Raw genomic sequence first — 19,131 nt, 5'->3', positions numbered from 1 at the left:
GCAGGTAAAGCAATTGGAATAAGAAAATGAACGTAAGGAAAAAGCCCGGGAGGGATGGGACCCTGGTGCGGAGGGGAGAGGGGATGGGAGTCAGGAGATGAAGTGAAAGCAAAGACCAGTTTGGACTGGGACCACGTAGGCAGTTTGCAAGCTCTGTATCAGCAAACCACATGGGCAACGCTGTCATTTTTGGATTGCAACTTCAGGGGGAAAAAAAAATTAAAAGAATCTTATTGAAAGAGATTGCAAAAGTTTCGGTTAAAACATACTCCAGCTTATGAGATTGCAGCCTAAGCCCCACCTCCACACACCCATCCCCACCTCCAGCTGGGAAGTAAAAGTAGTGAATGGCTCCAGCAGCCGCTGGCAGAGGAAAACTTTTGCTCCTAACGCAGTGGGACTGGGATCGGGAGAGTCCTGAAATTGTGAGTATGGCAGCACCAGCCCTCTGCGAGGAGATGCTGAGGATGACTGTGGTACGGAGCCCGCTCGGGGTCTGCCTGCCAGCTGCAGGACGGGTTAAGGGTCGATAGATGTGAAGTTTCTCATATTGCTTTTCCCCGTGTTGTTTTGCAAAACTCCGTGAACCCGTTTGGCTTAGGAGCTGGATTTTTCCAGCAGCTTAAAAGCTAAAGGGGGGGGCAAAAAAAGGAGCAATTACAAATGTTCTGCACGCCTGTTCCATGCTGACTTTCTGCACATGTATTTTGTTGCTTCCTCTCTGCTTGCACTTATTTATTTGAGTATTTTTATTTTTTTTTTTCTAATAAGGCAACTCCACTTATTTCTCCCTTTGCAGGGAGTTTTCCCAGCCCCTGAGGCTGCCACGGTTGGTTTCTCTTATGGTTTTACTTCTTCTTTTATGGAAATGCTTATTCTCACCCCAGGTCTTGGCAGCTCTCGGGGAAGATGCCGGGCAGGCGTGGACCTGACCTGTCCCTGGGCTGGCACAGCGTCGGTGCTGCACGGGCATCCTGGCCAGACCCAAGCTTCTCCAGCATTGCTTGGGAGAGGAACCGATTCAAGGCAGGATCACCCTGTTGGTTAAAAAAAAGCTGATGTGACCTCCCGGCTCTAAGAAAATTGGTGGCAGGGAACAGGAAAGGGTTAACGCCAGGGGGAAAGCCTTTCTGCAGCTCTGCAGGCTGGGGGTGAAGACTCGGACAGCCCAGTGACCAGGGTGATGGGTTGCATCCCTTTTATTGTTCTGTGCATTTGCTGCTCAGGAGAGATTTGGGCTTAGCCTGAGGACGAGCCCTGCGTTCAGGGCTGAGCTGCTGTTTTTGCCGGGTCCTTCCAGCATCCTGCTGCGTTCTCCTTAGCTGGAGCGGTCTCGGGTGAAGCTGGTTTCTTGATTTCTCCTGGATCTTGCAAATGGTGGAGCTGGTGTGTCCCTTAAACCGGCCAATGCTTAAAGCCTTGGAGGTGGGCATAGCCTCCTGGAGTGAGCTGCGGGACCAGCCTGTCCTCCCTGAATACCCTGATTTTTAACACTTAGCGGTGAGGTTAAACTCTGGAAGAAGGCGTTGTGCGTCGCACAGCCCAGCTGATCACGCGTTGGCCACGCTCGCTCGCTGCTTCTGTCGGGTTTCAGCTGTAGTGTCCCTGGTGGGCATGGGGACAATGCTGGGACGGGGAGGGAGGGAGACATCCCAGCCGGGGTGGGGGCTGTTGCACCCCTCTGCTCCCAGCCCCTGCGGATCCGGTTAGCCAGGGGCAGGGCTGCCCCATCCTTGGCAGAACATCCGGGGTGGACGGAGAGGGAGCAGAGGTTTATTTGGGGACGCCTCAGGGCACAGACTCGGGGTTGCTCAAGGATGCTTCATGTCCATCTACAGAGGCTGTAAAACCTGTTACTGCTCCAGTTATTGAGCAGGTTTCTCTTTGCTTGAGAGGTGTGTTGTGCCCAAGACTCTCTGCAACATGAGTGTACAGATGCACCCGTATCTCTTACATCTCTGGTGTGTCAGAAAGGCACATCCTTCCCTCGCTCCTGTCTCACCTGGGTCCGTGTCCGAGGCACCTTTTCACAGCGTGCATGGGTTTGCAGCCGTGCCGTGGGCTTCCTCCAGCTGGAACCCCCTGCAGTGCACCGGGAAACGGGTGGGATCTCCAGACCGTGATGCTCTCAGGTCCTGCTGCTTCATGTCCAACCCGAGCAGGTTCTGAGCTCTTCGTTGCTGCTCTTAGTGCTCCAGGTCCACAGCGAAAAGGAAAATGCCAGTCAAAGATGTTGGAGCAAATCAAAGAACAAGGGCAAATGAGGCAAAAAAAGAGAGACACTTAGGGCTGGTTATGAGCAGCAGCAAGGATACCCGGCCATACGAACAGGCCAGAGCTGAGCTGCTTCAGGAACTTATCAAAATTCATGTCTCTATTTCACCCTACCAGCAGTATATGATACCCTTATATAGCATCTGCTCGAGGCAGTGCAGTGCATCTTGCCCACAGTTGCTGGTCCAGCTCCGGTGGGCGATGGAGCATCCTTTATCCAAGCTCCCATCAGGATCTGATTTCTCACCAGTGGTCCAGGCTCGATCCGTTCCAAAGGGCCTTTTATCAATTGTTTGCAGAAGTTTCGTGACTGCATTTTTTTTTTTTTTTTAGTCCCTGCCCTGGTCTATGGTGTCTTGTGCTCAGGCAGAAGATGCCAGAAAGGTGAAAAGCGTTAGAGAAGAGCATCGTCTCCCTACTGTGGTGTCCGTCGTGGCATCCATCTGCTTTGCCATCCGCTAAAAGGCAGCAGCTGTTGAAAAGCCATGCAGCCTGAGCAAGGGTTTGCTCCCCGCCTTGTTTGCATGGGCACGTACAAAGCTGTGCTCTGCTTTGGCCAACTCGCTCATGAAGTTTCTGAAGGGCTTTTTTTTTTTTTTGGGGCATGAAGCTGGCTGTGAGAGTCCTCCTGACTCCCAACCCTCCTGGCTGTTCTTTATTATTTGGTTATTTTGCAATATACTCTAATTTCTCTTTGTTTTCCCTCCTACTCTTCCAGTTTTCTTGCCTTTACCAGCCGCGCTGCTGGGCATGGGTGGCATTTCCAGGCTCTGAAGTGCTTTGTCCAGGCTCACACAAGCACTCCTAACCCAGACGTTCTGCCTTGCTGGGCTGCTTGGTTTGCTGCCTCCCCTGCAGCACCCATGGGAACCTTGGTCTGCTCAAAAATAGATCCTAACCCCCCCTTCTATGTGGTTCGTGGCTCCCAGTTTGATCCCAGTGCCTTGCTGGGGGTGCTGGTCTTGCTGTAGCTCTGTCCTGAACCTGCTGTGTGTGGCTTGAGCCATCCCATGGATGAAACGCTCGGTGTCTTGAGCCATTACCTTGTATAAGTGGACTTGAGGGATGGCTTGGGAGCCTCATTACCCATCTCGGGACCTGTCGTTATCCCCAGGCTTTGAAAATGTTAATTTTCAAAAGAAATTGAGACAGCGGTGTAAGACGCTGCAAAGCAGCGAGCGACGCGGGGAATTTCTGGCTTGAAATATGATTCAAACGCTGCAAGGCTGTGAAATGTCCCCCGAGAGAGATTGATAGTGGGTGGCTGGCTGCAGAAACCTGGGGACAAGATTGCTCCCAGGGATGCAGGAGAGGACTTGCCATGAGCCAGGAGCTGGCTTGCAGACAGGCAGCTCAGCTGGTGCCAGATGTGGCTCCAGCTGCAGGTCTGGGGACTTCCAGAAAATAATTCCTTTTTTACTGGGCTTCTTTGATCCAAGTGTGCCAGCCCATACCTGCTGTCAGGATGAGCAGGAGATGCTTCTTCCAAAGGGTGTAAAAAAAACACCTGGCAGCAAAAAGAAAAGAAGCGACATTCCTCCATAATAAAGGAGATTTTCTGCAGTCCATTAATATCAAATAATGGAAGAATGACATTTAGTTGTGACATGAATTAATTCCCTCTGCTGCCCAAAATATCAACGTCTCTTCCTTTTCCTGTGCCAGCTCCAGCTGCACTGGGCTGGGGCTCACTCCAGAGCTTGCTCCTTGTCCCAACATCCCCCCCGTAGTGTCACCAACTGGTGACATTTTGCTGGCTAAGGAAATTTTTCACTTCTCCTAAGCTCAACTCTCAGTTCCCTGTTCATCGTAGCAGCATTTCTCTGCACCTGCCCTCCAATCAATCCCTCTTGCATGTGGGTGGCCGACATCATTCCCAGCTCCCAGTGAAGCAAATCTTACTGGTCTCCCCCAAAAATTTGGGAAAGCTTTGATTGCTCATCTATGGATTAGTTTGGAAGGAGAAAAGACCTACCGGTGAATGTCCTGTGGAAAGAAATGGGTAGGAAGCAAGTGAACTGGTGTGCAGGTGCTGCTCATGCAATACTCAGCGTCAGCGTGGGGGGGTTAGGTCTGTGGTCCTGGGCAGACGGTGTGTGCAGGTGGAAAATCCTGGGGTTTTGGGTTTTTTTATAGAAGTTATAGATAATATATAGCAAACAACATCTGGATTGCTCCAGGAAGACTCTGCTCCAGGGAACCATTTGGGCTTTCACTCAGGCTGCACGTACAAGGCACGAGGCTTTTGCAGCATCTCCTGCTTTTCATTTTGCAATTGCTTCCCCTTCGAAAAGTTAGTTTTTCTCATCAGAGCGTGTCTGCAGCCGTCGGTCACTGCAGCCCCTCTGGCTGCTGCCTTTTTCTCACTTTCATACGTTTCCTCCAGCTGCTCCTTGCAAATGGCACTGCAAAGTCTAACAGCTCTTTAGAAATATTGTGCAAAAAGCCATTCTTTTTCTCAGTCTTCACTCTTGTCCAAGCATCAGTAAAGCACGGAGGGGAAAAAAAAAATATCAGGAAGGTATTTATGATGTATAAAACCCTAAATTAGAAAAACTCGGGTTTGGAATCACCTTCCTTCAGTTTCCTATTGGCAGATGTTTCTCTATAGACTCGAGCACCGTGTGTCTGCAGCCTACGGAAAGGCAGGTCCCCACTGGGGAAAGGGCTTTTCGTACTTAATTCATCATTTTAACTCCTATCCTGAGGTTTTGAGCTGCTTGAGTATTTCCCTGCCAAACACACAGGAGGTGGTGCTAAAACAGAAAATCCCCACCGAGGACTTAAGGCATCACTTTTCTGTGGTACACACCACATCTGTTCGTCCCCTCCGTACGAGAGTATGCTCAGCATCTGGCTTGGTCCAAAGGAGAGGGCTAAGCTTTTATTCAACATATTGCCTAAAATCTTGTAGAGAAGGAGTAAAGCTCGCAAAGCCGTGAGCTCCCTGTCTGGCAAACGTCTTACACGTCCTTGAGCTGAACCGCATTCGCCCACAGCACAACTGCCAGCACAAACCCGTAGTTCGCACGGGGAGATCCAAGGGCAGGGGTTGGACAAGACGTTGCTCCGTCGCACGGAGCGGGATGCATCCCGTGAGAGTTTGGGAAGCAGCAGGAGCGAGACGGCGAGACGGGGAGGGTGTGTGGGTGTGCGTGTGTGTGTCTCTGGGGGTACCGGACCCCGACAGCTCCGTAGCCCTGAGCAGTTTTTGAAGATGAAACCGTGCGAATGATTCATGTCGTTACGCAATTCCCAGCCTTGCTGCTTATGTAACTCGCTGAGATTGAGGATCTCAGCCGCAACACCTGCTGTTGTCGTCTTCTTCTTGCCAAGGATGCGTGATGATGGCAACCGCCACCGTGAAGCTCATCCAGCACGTGGGGACAGCCACATGCCGTGTTCATGGCTCTGCCGGCCTTGGTTTGCGGAGCTGGAGGAAAGCTGCATGCTATCTTAGAAGTGACCAGCCAAAAGCAACCCATTTTTTTGCAGTGGGGACACCCTCTCCCTTTTACCCTGCCATTTCCCCCAGGGAATGAGTGTGACCGTGGCTGATCTCACCTTACATCGGTCCACTGGACTTTGCACCGTGTCCCCAGGCTTTCTATGTTGCTGCTTTTGCCTCAAAGTAAATACACTTTGAGGACGCGACTGACTGTCCTACTTCTTCTGGTGGCCACGTTGGGTTGGGTTGGGCTGTGGAAGTGATGGTCTCTCTCTGTTGACTGCAAACGTAGTCCAGGAGGTGGCTCGGGGCCAGATGTCCTCAGTGCAGATGTAGGGTCAGGTGAACCCCACAGCTACCTGAAAGCACCCACAACTCCATCTCCTCCACATTATCGTTTCGCATTGCCTCATCTCTGTGGGGGGTGGTGCGAGAGCTTCCATCTTCATTTTGGTACCACCAGGTGAGCTTCGACTCCTTCACCACATCTTGTAGTGCTGGAGCAGGTGAGAAACCCTCCAAGAAGGGCTCCAGCATCTGGCAGGGCCTGTTGAGGAGGGCACGGAGGTCTGTGAGACCTCATCACAAAAATGGGGAAGAGAAATTCACCCTTCCCAAGTCAGGACTAGCAGGGACCTCCGGAGAGCAGCCGGTCCTGCCCCGTGCCAGAGCAGGGCTGGTGCCTCTCCCTCATCACCCGTGGCTGCATTTCATGGGTTTCAACACCATTTTTTCTCTTTCTTCTAATCTCTTAATTTCTTAGTAGCAGGTTTCCTTTTGTTTAGTTTCTCCTGGGGTTGCTGGGGTGTGTCATCCCTGACACATTTTGCATTACAAAGAGTCACCAAGCTGGGCTGATCTCATTTTAACTTTCTTTTTGCCACTTGGTGCAAGATGGAAACAGCTTTTGGGCACACCTACGCATCCCTTCTATTTCTCAATCTTTTTCCAGGGAGGGGATGATGTGCATACACTGTCTTTTCCCTCTCTTGTATTATAAAGCATCTTTGCACCCACATTTTCCAAGCCAGCTTCCCATTTCACACAGGCGAGCTCGTAAATACACACACTGACGCTATTCCAGTTTTACCACGGGTGAATGTAAATTATCTAGAAATTCAGCAGAAGGAAGACAGATTACGGGATATTTGCTGGCATTTTGTCTCCCCTGATGAGATTTAATTTGCTGTGTTACATTCGCCGTTATTTACTCAAGCTCTGCTGAGCCCAGCGCGTGTTTTCCCTTGTTCAGCTAACAGGAGACGCGCTGCTATTAATAAAGGTGTTGTGATAGATTTATGTCCTCGGGAACAGGACTTTGGTGTCACCCAGCCTGGTCTCCTGCTATCGCAGCCAGGACCATTGTGCAAGTCCCAGAAAAACTGGGAGGTTTTGGGGTACTTCTGCTACCCCAGTGTCAAAGAAAGGACAGCTCGGGGACAAGTGGAGCATCTTAATCTGTTCTGCAAAGGTTTATGAGATTACCTGGCCAGGCTCTGTACATCTGGGGGCTGTTGCCCAGACTGTAGCCCCCCGCTTTGCCACTTTGCAGGTCACTGTCTCCTGGGGGCGGTGATGACAGACAAGCAAGGCTGTAATTAATGGCGATATTTTATCGTAGCCTGATGGCATCAGTTGGTATGGCACCGACCTGCTGGCACATCCAAGCACAGCTCCCGGTGCTCACAACACCCAGGGCTTGTCGTGCCAGGCTCTGCCTTCCCGAGGGATGCTGTGATGGGCCCAGGACAGAAATGTGGAGAAAACGGGGCTCTGAGGACAAATCCTTCATCCGTAGCTGAAGGAATAGCATCAGTTGATGGATCTGCAGCATCAGGCACCTTTGCTCTCTGAACAGCCATCCATCACCTTCCCTGAGTAAAATCCATGGGTGCTTGGTAGCTGCTGGCTGGGGTCCTGCTGCATGAGCTGCTCCACCGAGCCCCTGCTCTGGAAACGTTGTCCCAGAGGTAGCCCTTGGTGAAACCTGGCCACCCGTGCACCTCGCTAGACTCCCCAACACCACTGTTGAGCACGGAAAGTCCCTCTGAGTTTTATGGGAGAAGCAATTTTGCTTGAGAGTTTACTTGCAGGCGTCGAAGGCGGCAATTTTCTGCTTCATCAGGGTGCAGCGCTGGCTTTAAAGGGCTTTGTGCCGGGGTCAGTGACACCACTTGCGGTCATGGTCCTGTCACCCTGCATCCCACCCGACACCAGCCTCTTGGTGTCTGTGTCTCCCTAGCAAATGAATTTCACGCTCCTGTGATTCGGGGGAGAAAAGGTGAAACGCGCTGTAGAGCAGCAGAGCAGGGTTTGGCGTCAGAAATACCTCGCTGGGCTGAGATAACACCTCTCCCCTCTGACGATGTGTGTAAATGAATATAGCTGTGTCGGAGCTGATGGGTACAGCTGTACAGAGAGCAGTGCAGAAACGCCGGGGCTGGCTGTAGCAGCTGCTTCGCTGCGGGGCATCAGCTCCTCGTGGTCGAGGAGGAGAAGGGAGGATGAATAGCAAAGTGTTTGGATGAAGATGCTCAGAGGGGTTTCTCAGAGCAGAACTGCAGCATCCCAGGAGGAGGAGACCCACCCTGCTAAGGCATCTCCATTGAGGGTGCCATCACTCCTTGCCCCACCGCTGTGTTTCTCAGAGGTCCCTTCCCATCCATGTACGGGGCAAACTCATCCCTTTGGTTGTCAAGAGGCCATCAGCTCACCAAGGAGGGCTTCCAGCTGCTGCGTTGTCCTGATTAACATCTTGCCAGGAGCAGAGGACTGAAGTCACATGGTGACATCTACTCCAGCTTTGCAGAAACGTCCCATCGCCAGTGCCAATAGACCAACATACAGAAACTGTGCTTCTGGCTGGAGGGGGCTGGGGAAGGAGGGGGGATGCTGCTGGGCTGCCCTGGGGTCTGAAGGCAGCTCGGAGCACCCTCTGCCCTCACTCCTGCAGGCAGGGATTTGCCCATGGCCACAGCCTGGTTCTTCAACCACACCAGCCCTCTAGACAGCATTCCTCAGCTCGAAATCATGGTATGTTGTGCAAACACAGACTAATTGCTCTGGGCTAGCTAATTAAGATAGCTGGGATGGTCACTTCCCGCGTGCGTTTGTAAACGGTGCTGGCGTGCTGCATTCACAGCGTCTGCAAGAGCCTGGTCTTGCAGCCCCAAGGTTAGTTCCTTCCTTGCAATGCTGCAGATGCAGTATCACTGCTTGGAAAAAGGTCTTGCAAAACGCTTTTCTGGGAAGGAGCTTACTCACCTCCTGTAGAGTCACCGAAGCTGCCCCCATCACAGCACCCTGAAAACCACACACAATGGTTTCTTGCTTGGTTTAAACCCCCCAGCTCTCTGTGGGGTAGCTGTGGTCCAACACCCTCCCAATGCAGTTTTGAGCTGGAGGAGGAGGTTTGGCATGGAGCTGGTGCTCGGCTGCAGGGATGCTGTGGAAGTCGTTGGGCAATCCAAGCTCTTGTAGCGGCATCTCAGCTGGTGCTTTATTATCATGGAATCACAATAGATTCAACGTAGAATGGTTTGGGTGGGCAGGGACCTCCCAGCCCATCCAGTGCCACCCCCTGCCATGGGCAGGGACACCCTCCACTAGCCCAGCTTGCCCAAAGCCCCATCCAACCTGGCCTGGGAGGCCAGGGGCAGCCACAGCTTCTCGGGGCACCCTGTGCCAGGGCCTCAGCACCCTCACAGGGAAGGATTTCTGCCTCCCATCCCATCTCCATCTCCCCTCCTGCAGCTTCAGGCCATTCCCCTTGGCCTGTCACTCCCTGCCCTTGGCACCAGCCCCTCTCCAGCTTTCCTGGAGCCCCTGCAGGGACTGGAAGGGGCTCGAAGGTCTCCCCGCAGCCTTCTCTTCTCCAGGCTGAACCAGCCCAACTCTCTCAGCCTGTCTCCAGAGCAGAGGTGCTCCAGCCCTCCCATCATTTTATTTTTTAGGAGAAAGTTCCTTATGGTCACAAGTTTCAGGGAGGAACAAACAAAGCTCTTTGCAGCACCTTTTCCTCCTTGGCACAGTGCCCGCTGTCGCAACCCACAGCCTTTCCTGTCCCGGTTTATCCACTGCTCCCCAAACTTTTTATAGAGGTAGGTGGTATCTCTCCCGTGGCTTGTTCTTGGGGAAACTGAAGCACAAAAATGGCAAGTAGCTTGCTCCTGAGCTGATTTTGGGAGCCGGGTGCTGTTGATCCTGGTCCCACAGGGCTGGCCTGGGAGTGGGTTTGGGTCAGGCTTTCCAAAATCAAGGGGTGGCACTCTGGGACTGACTATTTTTCACCTTTTCCCGTTGCACTGGCATGATCCCAGTGTGCTCCATGGGTACCACAGCAAATGCACAGGGATGCTTGGAGCAAGGCAGGAACAGCGATTCCCACTGCGCATCCTCTTCCTGGGGTGCTGGAGGGGGCTTGGGCCATGAAGGACCTGAGGTCTGCGGACCTGAGCCAGGCAGTTTCCCCCCCCACACCAATCCCGCTGGATTTTGCTCTTTTTGCTCCTTATTCTGACATGGGTATATCTTCTGGTATTTGCTATCTCTTCCCTCCTTTCTGCCTCCTTTCCCTGCCGTACCCAGCCTGCAGCACTAATCCTGCAGCGCCAGTTCTGCCTCCTGCCTGCAGAGCAGCGGATTCAGTGAGACCTCTTGACCTTACCTAGGAGAAATTGCGTTAATTGAAAGTAATCTTCCTTTCCACCCGGAGATGTCCATCCACTAGGAGAAAGATGTGGCAAGCAAGTGCCGTCCCCAGAGGAGATGATGCAACGTGCTATGGGAGAGCTGGGCTGAGCAAAATGGGCTCGATCTAGTAGAAAGAAACAAGAGCCAGACTGACCTTAGCACGCATTTTTTCTTAATCAGTTAAATCTTATCTGCCTTTTTATTCGATCGTTGTCTTTTTTGCTGGATCTAAGTACTTCTCTGTTTCGTTTTATTCTTAAAGAAGCATTGTGGATCAACAGGATCTAAATGCAATAGGTTATTCTCATTCTGAACTGCTGGAAACCTTAGCAGTGTTTCAAATCTCTGCTGAGTGTTTCCCCTCGGGTGTCTCGGCAGCTCGCCCACCCTCTCTCTTTCATAGGCGGTGCACGCTCTCAGGTAATACTGAAATGGAAGTAGGAAACCTCGCTGAAGGTGAAATGAAGGTGCGCGTGGTGGGATGGAGTCAGACTTGGCCGCGCATCCTTGGCCAACGGCTGCTGACAGATGATGCAGGCTGTCCTTAACACAAGGGACATCCCTGGAGAAAGAGGAACGAGTTCCTCTGTGATGGTGTGGGAAATTTGGGGTGATTACGGTGCACAGCAAAGCGTGAGGGGCTTTTACACCCTGCTTGGGCAGGGATTAGTGGAAAACATTTCTACTGTTTTGTTCTACCAAGAAGACTGATCAGGGAAGAGGTTGGACTAATTCCAGGTGTAGCAGCTTCCTGAGCACGCCGAAGTGTTAAAGGATGCACCCATTTAAAAGAGAGCCTGGAAAGGATGGGCAGGGGGACCACAATACTCCTGCAGACCACAGGATTTGTTGTTTGCAGGTCTAATCGAGTGCATCTTTGGTGAGGAGGGCTGGCAAAGACATTAATACAGATAAAGAGGGAAAGAAGGGCATTGAGCTTACACTGGTTACCAGGTCCATGAGCATGCCCATCCCTGGAAATCTGGGCTCAGACTCCTTCTGGTTTCCTCCCTTGCTACCCTGGCACCCTTTTTCTTCACCCTGTGACGCCCCTGAGCTTTCAAGAAGCTCCAGCAGCAAACTCGGTAGCTGTAAATAATTCATCACAGCGCTGCTCCCAGAGACAGGCAATATTGGATGCTGTGGTCCGGAGACAGGCAGGTGCTTTTGCTTCTGCACTGCTTAACCCTCCAGACGTTCAGGGGAGCTTTTCATGGAGGCTTTAATTTACGATCGAATTTACTTTATTGATCCCATCCTGTATTTTGTTGTAGCAATATCTCGTCTCTTGCAATGGGGCTGAGGGCAGCATTTGCTTTTTGCAGAGGATGCCATGGAGCTCGTATCTCAGCGGTGTGCAGGTCTCCCTCTTGAATTTACCTCTCCTGTGCACTGCACGGTATAAACGCCACGGTTAAGACAGTCTCCTCTTGCTAGAATTTACATCAACCCATACATTTGCTAATTTGTTTGAGGCTATGGTACTTGCTCCTTTGCCTCTCATCATGGGGGAAATAGAATTACGCAAAATAATAATGTAAAGCCTTTCACCCCATTTGCTGTAGAGCTTGCAGATGCTGCTGAGATGGAAACATCTATTAGAGTGTACTGAACAACAAGCTAAAGCCTAATGGGTTTAACATGCTTCCAAACAATACAGCTTCCTGAGCAGGAAGTCTGGGTACTAAAAACCCAACAAAGACATCGTCCTCCCGCACATCATTCACTCCACAGATGTAGCCGGTGAGAAGGGAGGAGGCAGCGCTGGTCTGATGGGAAGGAGGTCAGCAGTGCAGGGAGGAGGGAGGGGGATGGTGGCTTCCCACCGATTTACATTTCTTTGCGTAGTTAAATTTAGGTGGCAGTTGGGAGGCAGAAGGCAAGCGTGGAAGGATTCTTCCAGGGGAGATGCAGAAACACGGTGGGTGGAAATGAGAGGCAGGAAAGGAGAGCCTTAATCCATCAGAGACCCAGCGTATGGAGGGATGGAGAAGGGCTTGCTGAGCCCCCCTCCTGCCTGCAAGCCCATAGGGGAGTCCCCAAAACCAATCTCATGCACACACTTCGGCACGCCTTGCCCTGGTGCATCCATCACCGCTGTGTGATGGGGAGCTGAAACCAGTTATATCCCATGAGAACACTTAGCAGCAAATGTGAGCTCGACTGCAGCTGGTGAGTCTGACCTCGTCTTGGGTGGGATTTTCATGTCCAGGCAGATCCTTCACGCTTGCCCAAGACTGCTCCAGCACCGTTCAAGAGCTGAGCTAATGCTCAGCTGGGTTTTTTTCTCTCAACCTCTTTTCCCATCTCTTTAATGCTGTGGGTGTTACTCTCATTCCATAACATTGACCTTCATCTACAGTGTCACCATGTAATGAGTATTGCAAACATACCTAGAAAGCTCAGACAGCTTGATATAGTGCCATATATAATGTGGACCTTGGATCCCAGTCTCAGCTGTATCTAACCAAGTCAGAGGAGCTGCTCTGGGGTTTGTGGAGCTGCACTACCATGGGAAGGAGAATAAGGCTCAAGGAGATTTGCACCAGCAAGGTAGTGACCAGAGCCTCCCCCAGGCACTATGTGAAGACCCTAGGATGCTCCTTGTGGCTAGGGTTCATGGTGGGATTAGCGGAGGTCTGCAGATCTGTTTATTAATTGAGATGGTAGACCTAGGCATGTGGTTGATACCAGACAAAAAGAAGCCAAGATGTCCTGTGATTATTACAGGATCACAGAATGGCTGAGTTGGAAGGAACCGCTGGAGATTGTATCAACACTCCTCCTAATGCAGCCCAACTGGCTTTTCTTGCCGTGAGGGAGTGTTTCTGGCTCATGTTCAGCCCGAGGTCCTTCTCTGCAAAGCTGGTCGGCCCCGAGCCTGTGCCAGTGCCTGGGGCTGTTCCTCCCCAGTGGCAAGACTTTGCACTTCTGACTGAACTTCATGAAGTTCTCCAGCCTGTTGAGATCCCTCTGGATGCCCACTTCTCCATCCCATTGAGGTCCCTCTGGATGGCAGCACAACTGTCATTGGTGTCTGTTGCTCCTCCCAGACTTGTATCTCCTGCCAGCTGGCTGAGGATGCACTCTGCTTCATCACCCACAGAACCCCAGAATGGGGCGGTGGGGGCTGGAAGGGACCTCTGGAGATCATCTAGTCCAACCCCCTGCCAAAGCAGGATCACCCAGAGCAGGTCGCACAGGATGGCGTCCAGGCGGGTTTGGAATCTCTCCAGAGAAGGAGACTCCACAACCTCTCTGGGCAGCCTGTCCCAGGGTGAATAAGTTTTTCCTCATATTTAGATGTCAATGACCCAGGTCATTGAGAGGGATGTTAAGAATCTATTTAGTAATAAAACAATATTGGCCTTGACTATATTGAGCAACACTGGTCCCAGTTATGCTCTGGTATGGCTGGGATTTGGGGATACCAGGATCCTGGCCCAGCACTGCTTTGTTGCTTGGAAGTGAAATGATTGATGATATTTAACCTCTCAGGTAACCTGGTGATTAGCCTGTGAGTGTTTTGCACGCTGCTTTTTTGCTTTGCAGAAGAAAAGTGCTAGAAGGAATGAAAACTAGGAATAATTAATAATTGCTTACGACGACTGTGTGCCTGCCGTGTGGGTGTTTGCAAAGCACGTCAGGATTTTGCTGTGCTGAGCAAGGCGAATTCAAGCAGAGCAACTTAGCATTGCGCTGAATGATTTATTTTGGCAGGCGGATAAAGCAGACCTGACAGAATGACGAGTACTGCTACAAAGAGCAGCTACCCGGATCCGTCCCGGAAAACACTCTGCAGGAACCCATTTCTCAGTATCAAGGTAAATACCTCCTGCTTTCTATAATCCCCCCTTGGATTACTGGCCTGGTAAAGAGGAGTTTAGCTTTCTGCAGAAGGCATTGATAGGATTTCTGTTTACCAAATGTATCTGGAAAATGCTCCCAGTGCTCCTTATGGCAAAATTGCCATTGGATGTGCAGCCGGATCTGTCCAAAAGCAAGCGGTGGGACAGCGATGTTGCAGTGCAAGTTTAACCGTCAGCTTCTGCAGTGTTTAACTTCTGTCAGTGAAACTCCCAGAGCCCAAAGCAAACCTTCAAGAGAAACGAATCCCAGATCTTGAAGCAGCTATGAGCTTCAGTCTTCGTGGAAATAATTTTTTTATGATATCCATGATAAATGCCTGTATGTAATGGGGGTGGCAGAAATGGAGGAAAGGGGGGATCGATGCTTGCTCTTGGAGTTTAGCACACAGCAGCCTGCAAAACTTTGGGTGTTAGTCCCAATTTAGGCAAGGAATGGCATCTAGTTGTCTTAAACCCTGCCCTTGCTTGAATTTATTCATCGAAAACATATGTCCTAAGCAACGATTCAGCCCACGCGCTGCCTGACCCCGATGTAAATTCACCCGGCTTCTCCTTGTTTTGCTGTTGGGTGTCTGGGGTCACGCAGGCAGATGGTTCCTCCACACCTCCACCCGAGAGCTCTGCCAGGTCCAGTGCAGGCAGCCAAATCAGTGGACTTCATTAAGTCCTTTGGAGAAGCCCCAGAAGCTGGTTGTGGTGGGAATGGCAGGAGGTGGTGGTCACTTCTGCGCAGCAGTCTGATGGTCTGGGAAGGCAGAGGACCGGCTCGACTTGCCAACGTAGGCGTGAAGCCACATTTCATCCATCTTGGAGCACCCAAACCGCTGAGCCATGGGGCACCTTGGGTGAAGGTCCCTTTTTCTTCCCTTATCAAAGCTGGGAAGAGGCATGAGGCTGGGTGCAGTGGAAGATGAGATCTTCTGGTGGTGGGGCCAGTGCTGCCTGTGTAGGATTAGCACACCGACCCTGCAGATGTGCCTGGCCTCTTGCCTCCTACCTATGGCTGTGTCGGTGCTGGGGGGGTGTTCCTCAGCTCGTTATTTGCACACTCAGTTGTTTGCAGAGGAGGATCCATGAGGAGGAGGTGAGGAATCCTTTTCTCTTTGTATAGTGCTAATGGCACTTTTAAAAATCCCTTGTAAGGATGATGTGTGTGCGATGATCACACCAGCTGTGCAACTGGTCGTCTGCTACAAGATGCTATTGGAGAAATGTAGCAACACTCAAAAGAAAAAAAAAAGTGTAAACATTTAGATAAGAGTCTGCAAAGTGGAAATAATGATCAGCACTGATCACAGTATTGTCAGAAAAAGTGAGTTCTTAGCTTGCATCAGAACCAAGTTCGTATTTCCATCTTCTTTTCTACAAAAAGGACATTTTGGAAGTTTTGTGCTCTTTTCTTACATGTCACAAGGAAGCAGGAAACTAAAACTAAGCCAGCTGTTGGTCTAGCTGGATGACAAGTGCTATGTTCAATGGAGCATGTCGTTCGGCTTGTGAGCATCGGCTTTCAAGATGTTCTTGTTTAAACACACAGAGATGACGGGTACGGACTGTTCTGCTATGGGAACAGACTACTGCAAAGTGGGAGCTTGAGACACAGAGGTCTGGGGGGAGCCGAAGGGGGTATGAAGTGGGAGCAGATCAAAAGCTGCTGGGTGAACAAATGGAGAACAAGATGGAAAATGCTTTTTCTGTTATTATACAGCCACAGGTTTGGGGATTTTCTTTGTAGACATGCAGTATGCACATACGTGATTTAACAAGAGCTTTTCTTCGCATGTCACTGCAAGCGTGCGCAGGAAATGATGGTTTCATTTACTTAGGGGAGTTGGTAGTGACCTGGTAAGCTGGGAGACCAGATTCCTCATTCCCTCGGTTGTCTTTTCATTTAATTTTAATGCAAGCCAGAGCCACTCATATAAATCTTGCTTCTTCAAAGTCGTAGGGCAATGCAATGCTGTAAGTGTCCTCCTGGACTCCGTGCAACCTCAGGTCCTCTCCAGCTGCGTGTTTGAGGAGCTCTTTGCAGAACCACGGGCTGCACCTGGGGTGGCTCCCTCTGTCCTGCAGCATCGCCTTTCTTCTCTTTTGGCTGAATAATTGCACTTTCTTAATAACGATAGCATTACCATCAATTTATTGCTACATTCAGTGTAGTTGGAAGCCAATTACCTGACTCGTTAGAGCATCTCACCAGGCTGTAGAGCAAAAGATGACAACCAGTGTTAAAGGCTGAAGATTCCTCTGTCACTTTTGTGGGAAAGAATTTATTTTTTTTTTTTTTTCCAAATGATAGTGAATTTAATCAGCATCATCCCTTGTGGCAGAGGAGAATTGAGCTCAGAAGAAGTCACCAAGGCAGAGGGTGAGGGCTTGGTGCCGTGCTGTCCTGAGATTTCTTCCCCGGTCATCTTTTCAGTCAATTCAGCTGGTTTTTTTGTTTGTTTGGTTTTGGGTTTTTTTGGTTTGTTTTTTTTTTTTTTTTAACATGCCAGCAAAATGATCTTTAAAAATAAAATCCCATTGATTTTTCCTTGCAGAGATATTTTAAAGGGGTTTGAAACTTAAAGAAAGATTAAAGGCACTGAGGTGCAGAGTCAGCTCGGGTGTGTGAGCAGAATCAACATCTGTTTTGCTGAGTGAAGGTATCTACGAAGGTAGATGCAGAGGAAGCTCTTCATGGAGAATATTGCAGACCAGACCTAGGCAGGGCAATGGGCAGCTCCGAAACTACTCATGTCTGCTAGAGTCTATTGCTTTCTGAAGGGTCCCTGGAGCCCACCCTGAGCAGGGCAGAAGGTGAGGGATTTTGGTGGAGACCATTTCTGCTCCTGATGGACACCCTACTGCTGAATTTCTGCTTGGAAAGCTCAGCAGAGAAACCCTGAGTGATCCTTCCAGGTCAGAGCAGCGTTGCAGGAGGCTGCAGGGATGATTGCAATCACAGCAGGATGGGACCAACTTCGATGAAGCCATTGCCAGGCGTTATCCTGGTATTGCCAGGCGTTATCCTGGCTGCAGCCCATGGCCAAGGAGAGCAAATCCTCTTCCAATTCCGTGTTTCTCATTAAACTGCTGAAGGACTTGTTTTTACCCCTAAGACACTGCTGACCTGACCGTGCATGCCACTGAGCACATAGTTGTACTCAGCACAGGATATTTCCCCCAGATCTCTTTTTTTTTTGGTTGTTTTTATTTTTGCTTTCAAGAAGTTAGGTCACCCTGTCCGGTTTCTAAATGACTTCCTCAGAAAACATAACTTCACGTCCAGGGTTTGAATGGTTCTTGCAGAAACACAAGCTGTTGCACAATGTGGTTTATGCGTTTGAAGTGGCTGAAGGACCAAAAATCACAGAACTGCAATTTTTTATATATATATATATATATCTACAGAGAGAGAGAGAGCACGTCACAAAAAATAATTGCCACGTGTCAAAATGCAACTGAGAAGCATATCTCAAAACTGTCCTTCTGGGGAACACTCCCAGGGTTGATGGTCCCTGAGCCTTTAAGATACCTGGCATGAATTCCTACAGTCCATCAGAGCAAATTAAATCAGGTCTGCTGCTGCTTCCCGTCAAGTGCAACATCTTGTCTTGTGTTCAAGGAGAGTTTTGCATCCCATGATGGACACACCAGTTTGGGAAGAGCCAGTCTGCTGAAGAGCTGCTTATGCAAAGACGTGGAGAAATAGTTTGGGATCCTCTGATAGAGACTGCTACAGAAGGAGAAATTTTTTTGGAAAGACAGTGTGTGTGTTATGGCAACAGTCCACCTGCAGATGAAGAGGAGACAGACTGAGAACGATGACCTGCTGGGCAGTAAAACATAGTCCATAGTGTGATCCATTGTAGTCAATATAAAGAAGTTTTGTCCAATAAAAGTAGGAGATCTGGAAGACCTGAAAGGGCATGAGCCCTTGATGTTTTCTGCTCTGTGCTTTAGTTCAAGAACAAACCAGGGCTGTCCCTGCCCCAAGCCTTTATCACAAGTGGTTCTGCCCAGTGGCAGGGACTTGGGCCCAGTTACACGCAACTGGTCTTGATTGAACTGGAACAAGCTGATTCCTCCCAGATGCGTGTTCTCCTCTCTGTGAACACAGCCCAGTGCATGGGATTTTATCATGTGCTAAGGCACAAACCCCTTTCTTAAAATAGCAGCAAAAGTCTCCCAAATGCATGGAAACAGCGTGATAGGGACTTCCCTGTGACAGCTGGGGCAAACTGTGTGTGCAGTTTTCAGAGCCCTTACGGGGAAGATTTTTTTTGCCAAACAGCACAATCAACAGTAGAAACACATAACGGAAGCTTTGTAAGCAGTTTTTCCCAAAACATTGAGAGAGGAGATACTGGGGTTTAATCCCCAGTTCCGCAATGGATTGGCTGCTTAGGATTGAGTTCATTTCTTTATTCTCTTACACGTGCGGAGTGGAAGCAGCGATACCTCGCCAACGCGATGCAAGGCTTAGTAGAGCAAAACCTGCAAAAATATGTTCAAAAATACAGAGAAAAGCAGCAAGTTCCTGCTTTTGCAGCCCAGAAAGCCACCCGTGTCCTGGGCTGCGTGTCCAGCAGCGTGAGCAGCAGGTCGAGGGAGGGGATTCTGCCCCTCTGCTCCGCTCTGCTGAGACCCCCCTGCAGTGCTGCGTCCAGCTCGGGGGTCCCCAGCACAAGAAGGACATGGAGCTGTTGGAGCGAGTCCAGAGGAGGCCACGGAGATGATGGGAGGGCTGGAGCACCTCTGCTCTGGAGACAGGCTGAGAGAGTTGGGCTGGTTCAGCCTGGAGAAGAGAAGGCTGCGGGGAGACCTTCGAGCCCCTTCCAGTCCCTGCAGGGGCTCCAGGAA

At 50.4% G+C, this 19,131-nt stretch overlaps 1 protein-coding gene across 2 annotated transcripts in view; it reads left to right on the top strand.

Annotated features, from left to right (window-relative positions):
* Positions 1-285: 285 nt before the first annotated feature.
* SLCO2B1 (solute carrier organic anion transporter family member 2B1) overlaps positions 286-19,131 on the top strand; it is a 61,055-nt gene continuing 42,209 nt past the window's right edge. Inside the window, exons 1-2 of one of the 2 annotated variants that reach the window (XM_010301521.2) lie at positions 297-425; positions 14,135-14,238. In XM_010301521.2, coding sequence (XP_010299823.2) covers positions 14,158-14,238 — 81 coding nt within the window. In that variant the 5' untranslated portion in view covers positions 297-425; positions 14,135-14,157. Of the gene's footprint in view, positions 426-14,134; positions 14,239-19,131 lie in introns of both variants that reach the window. The other variant, XM_075742663.1, reaches the window with a different exon arrangement.

The sequence above is a fragment of the Balearica regulorum genome, chromosome 1, assembly GCF_011004875.1.
Source record: "Balearica regulorum gibbericeps isolate bBalReg1 chromosome 1, bBalReg1.pri, whole genome shotgun sequence".
NCBI classification, from domain to species: domain Eukaryota; kingdom Metazoa; phylum Chordata; class Aves; order Gruiformes; family Gruidae; genus Balearica; species Balearica regulorum.
Note: the sequence above shows the minus strand (reverse complement) of the source record. Positions and strands in the feature narration are given on the sequence as shown.